This window comes from Penicillium soppii, assembly GCF_028829465.1.
Source record: "Penicillium soppii strain IBT 18220 chromosome Unknown utg000004l, whole genome shotgun sequence".
In the NCBI taxonomy this organism is placed as follows: Eukaryota; Fungi; Ascomycota; class Eurotiomycetes; order Eurotiales; family Aspergillaceae; genus Penicillium; species Penicillium soppii.
In genome coordinates, this window is record NW_026643234.1 from 3,779,510 (window position 1) to 3,791,864 (window position 12,355).

A 12,355-nucleotide genomic window follows, 5' to 3' on the forward strand; every position below is an offset into this window, starting at 1 on the left:
AATGGCCACGGGTCAAATGCGTTTTGATATACATAGGCTACCTAGGTAGTATACAGGTGCTTGGTTAAGAAAAATACATTTATCATGGCCATTCAAGCAAAATGGACTAATATCCTTGACGCGGAGGCGATCTCCCCAAATCGTATCCGTCATTGACAAACAATTCTACTGTTTTCGGCGGAAAGTTACAACCGCGTGAGCCCATGGATGATGATGCCCATACTGTTTCAATTAACGGAAGTGAGTTGCTTCGCTCCTAAGCGCATTACATCTACTCAGTCAAACCAATGTCACAAACTAACAACCCAGTCGCAACCCTCACCACTAAATCATCCGGCTGCATATCCCCTACGAGAAGAGTAGGAATCGCATCAACGACACTAGGTAGGAACATAAATCTCTTCTGTGGGTGGGGCGGCGCCGCAATGTCGCCTACCGATGAAGGGGAAGCAATCTGGGAATTTGATCCCAGCAAAATCAAATGGTCGTTCTTAACCCCAAAGCCTGGCGCAAATACCCCAGTTCCCCGCAGCTACCATTGCGCTCCCAGCGATGCCAAGGACACCATCTACATTTGTACAGGCTGCCCCAATACCGGTCGGTTATCCGATCTATGGCATTTCAGCGTATCTGGGAGGAGTCGACGACTCTTGCTCCAGCACATGATCGGCCCCATGACGGGAGGGACGTCTATTACGTTTGCGCAGGGAAGACTGTAACGCATGCATGGATTTGATGGGAAGTCTGAGCGGGGCGGCAGTGTGGATATTTATGAGCCGGAGGCTAATTTGTGAAGCTCGATTTCATTTTTGCCAATTGCATTGAGGGCCATTCTCCGAAGATTGTTCCAGCCTTGGTCCCTGTTGTTAGTAATAGTCGTATTTCTATAGTTACTTTATTCGGTGAGTGGAATCCTACTGCATTGGGCCGTCAGCGAGCCGGTAAGATGTTGGGCGATGTGGGCTTTTGGTCTTGACAGTAGAGCCCGGATTAAAGGTAAGGCTCAAGGTGAGGCGAATCCTGATTCTCATGGCTGGGTTGATGCTGATAACTTAGGTGTTGATGGCGTTGTGGTTCACGGCGGGCTTGGTGAAGCGAACAATCAATTGACTGGGTGACGTTTGGACCCGTCGATTTTGCTGATTTTTTAATCGAGACAGGTCTTCAGAGGAATAAATTTTGAACAAGAAAACGAAATTTATATTCAACCCGAATTATGGACTCATGAAAGGGAAGTAAGAAAGAGCAACGTATGTATCATTAACGAGCAACGGAAGCTGCAGTGACAGAGTAACATGAGAAAATCAGATGTGCTTGCTATGAGGGTTTGAATCGTACAATTGCCGTATTGAGGATGCTAGGAACAGGCTTTTCCTCACTTTGATCACAAAAATTCATAGGAAAGGATAATTTCACAAAGAAAAGGAAGAAGAAAACAGTCGAGTCGCATCATACACCAACACCTCAAAAAAGATTGCTGAGTGGGAAAGAACAAAAAGAAACGAAGCAAAATGACTGGCCACGCGTAGCAAGAAAAAGCAAGAAAAGACATTGAAAGGGCAAATAAAAAAAAGTAGTTATTGTGACAACACAACTTGACATCATGGACAGAAGAAGTGAAGAGGGGGGTTGGTATGAAATTCAATTCGTATGCGAATCGAATTCAAAACATGAGAGATCGGGTTTTCTGTCGACGAGCCTCGGCAGAGCCCAGCTCAGGTTGAGAGTAGGTGTGCTTGTGTCGGGGACGAGGGGATTGGGGCGCCGGCGCCCCGGATCCTGCTGAAGATGGAGGTCCCACCATAGCACTATTTCTACTCCGAGTAGGCGAAGGAGGAGCGGCGGATGCGGTGGGAATGCCACTAGCAGGACGGTGCTCAGTAGTCTCGCTGCTTGTCTTCATGCTGCGCTCGCGCTTAAGCACAAGATCAGCCCAAGGCTTAATGGACCCGCTGCCTGAGGAAGAACCCTTGCCAACAGCTTCAGACATGACTCGGAGCCAGCCTTCTTTGTCTGCGGGGCTATCCGCGTAGAAATCAATGACTTCACCGTTGCCAAAGCGGATACGGAACCCTTCTTCAACAAACATGTAGCCGTCTTCTTCCTCGGCAAAGGCGGACTTGCGGCGGCCGCCATTTCTCGTGCTGGTCTCTTTCTGAAGCAAAGACGACCGATCATCGATGAGCTTGGAGGCCTTGGCTAGGTTAATTGTGGCACGAGGCTGGCGTGTTGTTTCGTGGTAGGCTGTCAACTTGGATCCCTGGAGCTTGAAGAAGCGACGACGCCAGAACTATTGTTGATTGTTAGCGGTACATATGGGAACCAAAGGATTGGAACTACTTACGGGACAATCTCCACCCTGCTGAGACAAGAAGCCTTCCCAGGAGCGAGCTGCGACACTCTCTGCATCCCGCATTTCGCGAATACAAGCATTCATGCTCTTGGGCATATCATCATCCTTACTGCCCTTGGGCTTGGGCACAAAGAGCAATTGTACTTCCAATTTACCGATCTTGTATGGTGGCCGACGCTGCGTGCTCACGCTTGTCGCACTCTTCTTGCTCTTCACACTACTCATTTGCTCCTCAACAGCCCACTCATTGAAGCAAGCAACATCGACAATGTGAGGACGACCAAACGCCTGCTGCTCATGATCGCTCAAAGCCACATACGCACGGCCGAAACTGCCGTCACGTGCAACCAAGTTGCGCAGTCGTTCATATACAGGGGCATTGACATCCTTGGCCTTTTGCTGTTGTGACTGCATTTGCTGTTTGATGTCGAGCTCCTTGCGACGGCGGGGGGATGCAAAGACACGGCTGAGGGCGGAAGCCTTCTGGCGAGACGGCGATGCGGCAGGCTCCTGGGTTTGGAACTTGGTCTCGTCGATCTTCATCTGGAGAGTGAGCTGGAACTCCAGGTCATTCTGGACAATAAGCTCAAACTCCTGTCCAATGGGGGCGGATTTCCCCATCTCCAGCCAGGATGTGGTAACACAGTGCAGTCCGTTATCTAAAGTGAGTGCAAAGTAGGAACGTTCACCTAGTGTTGGGTTAGTAAGATAGCCTCAGGTAAAGTGTGTCGGTGTATGCGTACCGCGAGGAAGAGGGAGATCACAATACTTCAGGCCAACAACCTTGACAAACAGACGGCCTCGCTCTTCGCCTTCTTCAAACGATTCCGAGATCGCTGGTTCGTTCTCTTCGATGATTGCGGGGGCTTCTTGTACGTTACTCGCCTGTCCAGGGAGAGGGGGTACACCACCCGTACCAGGAACCGGCTTCTTCTTTGGGATTCCACTGGCAGGCTTGATGCTTGACCGACGAGCAGAGCCATTCCATGGAACCGTTGTCCAGGTCTGCTGACTAGGCTTGCGTGGGGAAGACCCAGCCGAACGTGTACCACGTGGATCTTGGGCTGTTTGCTCTGTGGGTGGCATAGGTTCTTCTTCGTTACGGCTGCTAGCAATAATGACTTTGGTGTTCTGTCTCATGAGATAGCCTCGCTGTTTTGCAAGTGAAGGGTCAGCGGGGGTTCGATTTCCTTGATTCACGGGATCCTTGTGTGTTCGGGTCTGGGAAGGCACAAAATGGGGGCTTTGGGAAAGAGCGATGTGGAACGCTACCTTTTGTGACTCAATGACACGGTCAAACTCCTTGTTAAGGCCGGAGCCGAGACTCTCTTCCTGGATGCTGAAGGGGATGTCCAGCTGCATCAGGCTACTTTGTCGTTGAGCGAAACCAGTTGGCATCGCTAATTTGGGTGGCGAGTCAGTCGGCTTCTGCTCGCGATCGGAAGAGTTCGAGTCATTGGAGGTCTGTTTGGTCAATGGTGGAACTGGAGGAATGTGCTGGCCACTAATCTTGCGACGGGTAGCGGCCATGGATTGCATATCCGCAGGGGTTAGAGACGGACGAGTCTTCAACCCGGCACCGGGAGCTCGAATTGTGGCCACAGGTTCCGGTACAGACTCGTCAGATGAGCTCTCATAGTGTTCGGTTTCTTCCTCCTCTGGGTCCTCTTCATGGAAGCTCTCTTCCTCTGGGTCCTCCTCCGGGTTTTGATCGTCATTAACAGGATGACGAATGACCGAGTCTGGCGTGGAGGGCTCAGAGGCCTCGCCTTCCTGCATTTCGGGGGTTACAGGGCGTGCCAGAGACTGACGGACAGATGACATATCAAAAGCCCGGTCGTGGGAATCATTGAGCTCTTCGTGCTCTGCATTCGTCTTGTTGACTTCTACCGACTTTTCGGCGTCATCCTGTTCTTCGGCGACGGGAGTGGTCTGCCCAGAGCCGTGGCCGGAGTGTTCAGGTGCGGCGCGTGCCTGTTCGGCAGCCTCAGCAGCAGAGCGGAGTGAGTAATTGCTGTCTTCATCGTACTTGGCACGCTGATCACGCGACGACAAGCTGTTGTCCGACTTGTTCTGATAATAATCTGTGATGGAATAAAGGTCTTCCTCCCGCTCTTCTTGCTTAACGATTACGCTGGATGAGTCGTCGTCGTCCGTTTCTAGTGATGGAATGGGAACATCAGGGTCGTAATGGTCATAATGGTGGGGGCTGGAAGCAATCTGGGAGGACTCGTCAAAGCTGTCGTCCTCTTCGAAGCTGTCACCATTCCGAATGCCTCGCAGGATAGAGTCCCGGGAAATGCGTGGCGGAGAAAAGAAGAGTTCATGAGACTCATCATCGTCGCGTACACCGTTCGTGGGTGTGGCGTCCTCGTCTGCCATAGGCAATTCCAAGGGCTCTTCTGTGGGGTGTTTCTGGTCGTGGTTCTCGTCATTCTCCCTTTCTTGAAGCATCATGAGACGCAGTCTATCCTCCAAGGAGACAGCGCCGGTGATATCGGATTTGTTGCATGAGGCAGCAGCCGGAGGTACAGGAAGCCCACGCAGGCCGGCGCTACCAAGCTCAAAGGCAGAAGCCATTTTCCCAGCCGATGAGGGGCGCGCAGCAGACATACGATTCACGGATGGCAAAGGTGGGAGAGGGCGACGCTCGCCGTTGGAGTCCAGTGACTCAACCCGTGTGTGCCCGGATGAACCCGCTTCACGTGAGATCGGCCGTTCCTCGGTGCTGTCTTCCTCAATATGGTCGACGAATGGGTCGCTGTCAGCGTTTGAGCCAGGACTCATGAAGCGCCAGTCTTCGGGCAACACAACAGGGGTCTTCTCAATGTCCTCCAGTGAGGCATCAAAGCTATCATCACGCTCGATGGATGACTCGTGCTCGAAGCTAATATCTCCCTCTTCCTCGGATTCGTAGCTATTTTCGCGTGATTCAGACGCAGTTGATGATGGATCGGGGGTCGTCATTTCATATTCATTAACTTGAGGGGGGGGCATGATCAAAAGTAACACTCTTGGCATGTCTATGTCCGGCGCTGCCATATTCAGACCAAATATCGTTCTGGGGATCGAAGCCCTTTCCGTATCGGCTACCCTTTGATAACGATGATTTGCTTGGGGATGCTTGATCTTTGCTCGGAGACGGAGGGCGACCCAACTGCGCGGTATCCTCTTCGTGGGCCTGTGACTTTGCAATTTTCATTTGGCTGTCTCGTTGCGGCGACCGCGCCGATGCCAGTGGTCTGTGTGGCACAACTACTGATGCCGGATCATATTCCTGGCTGCCCTCTTGGAAGCTGTGATTTTTCACCTTCGACACGCGCTTCAAGTTCTCGAGCGATGGGCGCCTTGCTGGGAAGTAACACCCCTCTGGGTCGTATGGGGATTTATTTTCGGCCCCCTTGGAGAATGGCGACGGGGAGTCGCGACCCTTCCAAAAGAGACGTGGGGAGGCTGTGTTATTCAGAGACGAGACATCGTATGCGGGTGATTCGCCATTTGGCATCTGCTAGTCTTGTTAGTATGGCGGTCACAATAACATATCCCAGTCATGTTACCTTGGTGACTTGGTTCCAACTGGGCGAGTTGCGCCTCTGGGCCATGGGACTCACTTCGGAAAGCGGCCGCTGGCCAGATCCGTTACCCATGCTGTTGTTGGGCTTCGGTGGGTGGGATATAGGTGTGATTGGAAATGAATCTAAGGCAATCAGATGCCTATGGTGTATCAGTCCTTGTTCATCACCTAAGTACGTCCAGATTGGCGAGTGGATTCACAAGCGATGACAAAGGACATAAATCGCGCAGAGATCAGGTACCATACCTTTCTTAACAGATGCCTAAAAGTCGCGTGGAAAATGTTTGCCAACAAGATGGTGGATTGGCTAAGATAGCGTAAAGGTCGTGTCGATCGTAGCAGGAATGCTGCGCCAGAGAGCACCAAAACAAACCCAAATCAGGATGTCGAATGGCAAATAAGAAAGGGATAACGAAGGGATGTGAATTGATACGAATGCCAACTCACAGGAAGCAAGCAGAGAACTGAAAATAGCCACAAATAAAGAAGTTGTGAAGAAGAGAAGCAAAAACAACGAAACTTGATATGTCTCTCCCATGGATTCAAGTGGATTGTTACCCCAAAGCAGGTCTGTTGTTGCGGGAGTCGTCATGGCAACCGCGCATCAAGCTGCTGACTCATCAGTTTCGGCGTCTGTTTTGCGTCAGGTGTCCACGGCACTAGTCTCGAGCAGGTTTAGCCAATATCGAGATATAGATTCACGCTAACTTCCTTGTATGAAACCCCTCTAGATCTTGATATTCGTGTTCTCTCGCAAAAAAATTCGAATTCACTTCGACCAAACTGAGAATCATGTTATATTTTGGCCTAACAAATGCCTGACAATCAAGCTGAAGGCTTACAAGGTTATGTATAACTTTTATATAATGACACAGAATCCAACGAAATAGTTATAGTCACGGGAAGCACAGGCTGAATGCGCTTGGATTGTTGTAGAAACTCCACTTCATCCAACTCCACCATCCTCCTTGTCCAAATGTCAGTAGGCAACCTGTCGACGATCGAGAACAAAACTGTACAGTTATCCCTCGGGCACGTAGATAAGTCTGACATCTCTATTGATCTAGGCAGTTGAAATCAAACACAAGGTGGGGAAGGTGTCGACCTCGGGAGCAAACATCATTAGTGAAGTTTCAGTTATATTGTTGTCCTGATGATGTATAAACAAACACATTTTATCGCCCCAGAAACATAGACACTATCCTACATAGGTATTATGAACAGTTTTCTTGATATTTTCCCAATTCCCACGTTTGTATCAATACAAGACAATAAGGACATAATTATGGATTTATCACCACCACTCCTATGTCTATAACTTGGAGGGGAAAAAGACTGGGCAAAACAAGCAAAATAAGCAACAAAAGAGGGAAACAAAAACAATTATTCTCCGCAATTGATATAGATATACTGGCGGATTAGCATCGAAAAACACACGAAGACAATCAAGTGTTCAAATGTTGATATCTACATATGTAAATTTAGTTTTATACTCTACCTAGGTACCGTTAATTCGGCCTGAGGCTTCACTATCACATGATCTTATCAGGTGTCTATGATCGGCACTAATCCGAGAAAGGAATGGTGCATTATATCATCGCGGAAAAAAACAGCCTGAGCCTTGTTCTGGCCTCTCCTTTCACGATTTTTCAACTTTCAGATTTTTGCTTCCCATCGCATCCACTCCAGGCAGAATGCCTCTGCCGATTCGTTCCTCGATATGTTTCCTATGCCAGACTAAGGCGACCTTGATCGCCCCATCAATTCTCTTAGCCTCATGGCAGACCACACGAGGCATGGCCACCGCTCGATTGCGCCGCAAGGCTGCTCGGATGGCCCTGTCACCTGACGTTTCTAAGCCATCCTTGCCATCAACTACCAAACCGCGAAGGGAACGGGCTGGCCCTTTCGCTTCGATGAACCAGACCCAGGCACGCATTCGAGATGCTCCACGTACACGATCTCAAGCGGCCCTTAAGCGTTCGGGAGAAGAAGGCAAGACGGATAAGAGGAAGGATAGCCCACTGTACAAGGCGTTGAAGATGCAGGAAACCTTGACAGCTGTGCCCTACGGCCGACGTACAGCCATTAAATCTCGACTTGCCAACATCACCAGTTTTGACCACTTCCCTCTCCTTCCTGCAGTGCGCCAATCAATTTTCCTTCAGGCTCTGCCAGGTCTGAGTGACGTCAGCCCCACACCGATTCAACGACTTGCTATCCCGGAACTCTTGCTGGATGAATCTAAGAGGAAGAAACAGCTGAAGAAGGCAGGTGACGAAGAATCGGAATACAATTTTGATCAGTACCTCCTGGCAGCGGAGACTGGTTCTGGCAAGACTTTGGCGTACTTGCTTCCCATCGTTGACGCTGTTAAGCGCGCTGAAGCCCTCGAGGTGGAGGAACAGAAAGCCATTGATGAACAAAAGGCACAAGAGCGGCAAGAGATAACGAAGCACAAGGCGTTCAGCCTCGAGCCCGAGGAACCTCCGATGACCAACGCCGCTCGCCCCCGCGCTATTATTCTCGTTCCGACTTCCGAATTGGTTTCCCAGGTTGGTGCCAAGCTTAAAGAGCTGGCGCACACAGTCAAATATCGCTCCGGCGAAATCTCATCGACCTTCACCCCCCGTCGTATCAAGAACACTCTTTTCCACCCAGCCGGCATCGACATTTTGGTTTCCACCCCTCACCTTCTGGGCTCTGTTGCGAAATCAAATCCCAACATCCTCAGCCGAGTCACTCACCTCGTCCTCGACGAAGCCGACTCACTGATGGATAGGTCATTCATCCCAACTACCACCGAAATCATTGCTAAAGTAAACCCATCTCTTCAAAAATTGATCCTATGCTCGGCCACCATCCCCCGAAGTCTTGACAATCAGCTGCGCAAGCGCTTCCCCGACATGCAACGACTAACGACCCCGAACTTGCACGCCATCCCTCGTCGCGTGCAGCTGGGTGTTGTAGACATTGAGAAGGAACCGTACCGCGGAAACCGAGACCTGGCCTGCGCCGATGTCATCTGGTCAATCGGCAAGGCAGGCGACAGGCATGAGTCCAGCGAGACATGGGGACCTCTCAATGCGTACATGGAACAGAAAACCAAGAAGATCATGGTGTTCGTCAACGAACGTGAGGAAGCCGAGGAGGTTACCAAATTCCTCCAATCAAAGGGCATTGATGCTGTCTCGCTGTCCCGTGACACCGATTCTCGAAAGCAAGAAGAAACCCTCAATGAGTTCACGGAGGTTAAGCTCCCTCCCACTGCAGAGGAGATCATGCTCAATAAAAAGAAGAACCGCGCTAGCGGCGGCATCCCCTTCGATTTGCCTGAGCGTCCCCAGGAGCATACCCGCCGCCTCCCTGATACCAAGGTCCTTGTCACTACTGACATCGCATCCCGTGGTATCGACACGCTGGCAGTGAAGACTGTCATCCTATACCATGTTCCCCACACTACCATCGACTTCATTCATCGTCTCGGTCGTCTGGGCCGTATGGGTAAGCGTGGTCGAGGTGTTGTCCTGGTGGGCAAGAAGGACCGCAAGGACGTTGTCCGCGAGGTTCGCGAAGGCATGTTCCGTGGCCAGGCTCTGATCTAGATCCAGATTCATGCATTAATCTCATTGTATAAAACCTGTAACATACATGGCGTTGATTAGAGAGGGTTTGATTTTTTGGAAACTGGGAAACGACTATACCCATTGTCATTGCAATAGTCATTGGATCTTTGGAAATATACAACTTTTTATCACGAACCTAGTTCTCCCTTAGTCCATAATGGTATTTGATTCCAATTTTTGATTCTATTCCGTGTATCCATAGCGCACTAAGTAGTAGAGACCAGCCATTCATAGTTCTAGGGCAAGAAAAGAAAAGAGATGTTGAAGTATCTCTGAAACTCACGCTCCCATTTGGCATGCTTGGGATCAGCAGTCTCCATGTCGGTAATAGTAGTGATATCAAGACCATGTCACTGCCATGAACAACCACATTCCGCTCGGACCTATCTATCATGTGCAATACCGGCCCACTGATCTAGTATGGTCCCCGATCCTGGATTCTTACCGAGTTTGCTGTTTCTTCGGCCGATTATGCCGTTCTTCTTGCTGGAGTTCTCATTTGTAAGTCATAAACTCGGTGGTGGAAAAGGAGAAGGTAAAAAGAGAGGGGGGTTGACACTCGTCCATGTGGCTTGATAAAACTATTGCAGAGAAATTGGAGATAACCTCCCGAGGTCAATTGAAAAAACATTCACATCCATAATAGATAATGATATATCGTTAAGTTACTGCTCTTTTTTCGTCTCTTTTACATCTAGTTTGGATGTATTGCCATTTGTCTTAGAGAAACTACCTTATTGAAGCTATTGCTATCTGTCTGTAGAATGCCTCTATTCATGATCTTAAATCTTGTACTTATAGCGGCGAGATATTTAATTTTTCTCGGACAATACATATAAAGCTATTCGACCGAACCCTCCTACAAGATAAATAACCACCAAAGCATATGAACAGCGCATTTGATTCCTGGCTGCTTTACACCTTGACAAGCATGGTTCTTGGTTGTCTATTTACTCTCTAGATGGGTATCTCCTCAGCCAACTTGCGCCAAAAGTTACACCGATCCTTCAAATCAACCAGCTTCACATTCTGAAACCCATCATCCACCACGACAAATTCCTCGCCCGTTTGCCTAAGCTCTGGCACACCTGGCTCTGAGGAATTAGTCACTTTATGCGCATTCGGGTCACCCGTTTGAAAGAAACTCGCAAAAGCACCCGCGTAGCCTTCATAGACGACAGGGTTCGTTTGTTGGACTGCATTGATACGGTTCCACTATCGTCAAAGTTAGCACACGACCCGTCCAAAGCCTAGGAGCAACGTACATAAATAGTATCACTACCGTGTGTGGCTGGCGAAATCGTATACTCCCCAAGATACCCTTTCACCGTAGCAGTAGAAGCAATCCAGTAAGCCGGACAGGCTAGAACAAGATCACGATAAACCAAGCCAGCCCGCACATAAGAGGTTGTATAATTCACTATGGTCTCTGTATCGCCCTCGGCTGGATAATAGATTGACTCAACTTGACCAATTTGCTTGGCTGATAATTCCGGCACAAATCCAGTCAACCAGTGATGGAAACTCCCAACCGAGGAGTTGAATCCATTCACATCAACCGCACTCTTCAATCCCGAGGGGATAAAGTTCTCTCCCTCGTGGCTGTTATACATGCCCCAAACGAATTGTGTATTCAGCGCGTCACGGTTGACAGTCTTTGTCAGCGTCTCGACAAGAAAGCTCCCGTCAATGACAGGAGCCCAGGTATAAGAGCTCGTCGTCCAAGTGTTACTCGCTGATATAACGAGGTTCGCATCACGAATTTTCTGCACATCTACAGATTTGAGACAAGCGAGTGTCTCGCTAGCATGCGCACTCGTGCAACCAGTCAGATTGGCAAGCTGGGTATAGATCTCTTCTGCCTGTGGAGAATTGTAGTCGTATGTCTTTGGCCAAAAGGGCGAACTGGCGAGCGCTTTGGAGAAGAGTTTAGGCTGGCCGTTTCGGCCATTTGCGAGGACTTGTGCGACGACTGAGCCTGCGCCGGCTGACTGGCCCCATATTGTTACGTTGTGAGGATCACCGCCGAAGTGGTGAATGTGGCTTTGGACCCATTTCAAAACGTATTGTTGGTCCAGTAGTCCGGGGTTCAGATCGGAGGTAGGGGAGTCTTTGATTGCTTTTCCAGGTAGAAAACCAAAGGCATTGACGCGGTAGTTTGGGTAAATGACGATATAATCATTTGTATCTGTCACATTTAGGATAGGGAATGAAGATGGTGGCATTGTGAATGCCGCGCTGCCTTGGATGAATGCACCCCCGTAGAAGACGACTAGTACAGGCCGTTTGGTGCTCTTGGACACATCCCATGGCCGTGAAAAGAGACCTAGATAAAGACAATCTTCGGTCCCATTGACAGTGCGTTGGGGACACATGTCGAAGTCTTGGTCTGTATCATATATGTCGGTGATCTTTAGTGGTGGTTGAGGTGCGCGGAAGCGGTTCTCGCCTGTCGGTGGTGCAGCAAATGGAATCTTGCGGAAATACGAAAGATTAAGTGAACTGTCATACTGGCCTTGGAAGGATCCATAGTCGAGGGAGACTAGAGGATTGTCATAGGCGTGAGCTGTGAACCCGAAGCCAAGTACGGCCAGGATTGAATTGTATAGCAGTCTCATCATTGAATATTATTGGTTTGCAACACTGGTACAATTGGCCCTAACAGTTCAAATCTTCTTGATCACTGGCAAAGGTCATATATAACATAAAAGATGAAGGAGCAAATACAGCAAATACCCCATTCAATTAACCCACACTCGGTGGAACAACCCCCCGAACGAACTTGCGTGACTTCCAAGCAAT

At 49.5% G+C, this 12,355-nt stretch overlaps 4 protein-coding genes across 4 annotated transcripts; 2 read left to right on the forward strand and 2 right to left on the reverse strand.

Moving 5' to 3' along the window:
• Window positions 1-425: 425 nt before the first annotated feature.
• Window positions 426-719, forward strand: N7529_004850 (Kelch repeat protein; the record flags this gene model as incomplete). Its single annotated transcript, XM_057240377.1, has 1 exon — window positions 426-719. The coding sequence occupies one exon, from the start codon at window positions 426-428 to the stop codon at window positions 717-719; it is 294 nt and encodes a 97-aa protein (XP_057099672.1).
• Window positions 720-1,663: 944 nt separating this feature from the next.
• On the reverse strand, window positions 1,664-6,000 carry bud4 (uncharacterized protein; the record flags this gene model as incomplete). The annotated part of the gene is made up of 5 exons (XM_057240378.1): window positions 1,664-2,290; window positions 2,345-3,042; window positions 3,097-5,388; window positions 5,447-5,861; window positions 5,911-6,000. The coding sequence occupies 5 exons, from the start codon at window positions 5,998-6,000 to the stop codon at window positions 1,664-1,666; spliced, it is 4,122 nt and encodes a 1,373-aa protein (XP_057099673.1).
• Window positions 6,001-7,621: 1,621 nt separating this feature from the next.
• On the forward strand, window positions 7,622-9,532 carry mrh4 (ATP-dependent RNA helicase MRH4; the record flags this gene model as incomplete). The annotated part of the gene is made up of 1 exon (XM_057240379.1): window positions 7,622-9,532. One exon carries the CDS (start codon window positions 7,622-7,624, stop codon window positions 9,530-9,532), a length of 1,911 nt encoding a protein of 636 aa, XP_057099674.1.
• A 978-nt stretch (window positions 9,533-10,510) lies between these two features.
• Window positions 10,511-12,174, reverse strand: N7529_004853 (putative carboxylesterase; the record flags this gene model as incomplete). The annotated part of the gene is made up of 2 exons (XM_057240380.1): window positions 10,511-10,768; window positions 10,819-12,174. 2 exons carry the CDS (start codon window positions 12,172-12,174, stop codon window positions 10,511-10,513), a joined length of 1,614 nt encoding a protein of 537 aa, XP_057099675.1.
• Between the last annotated feature and the right edge of the window lie 181 nt (window positions 12,175-12,355).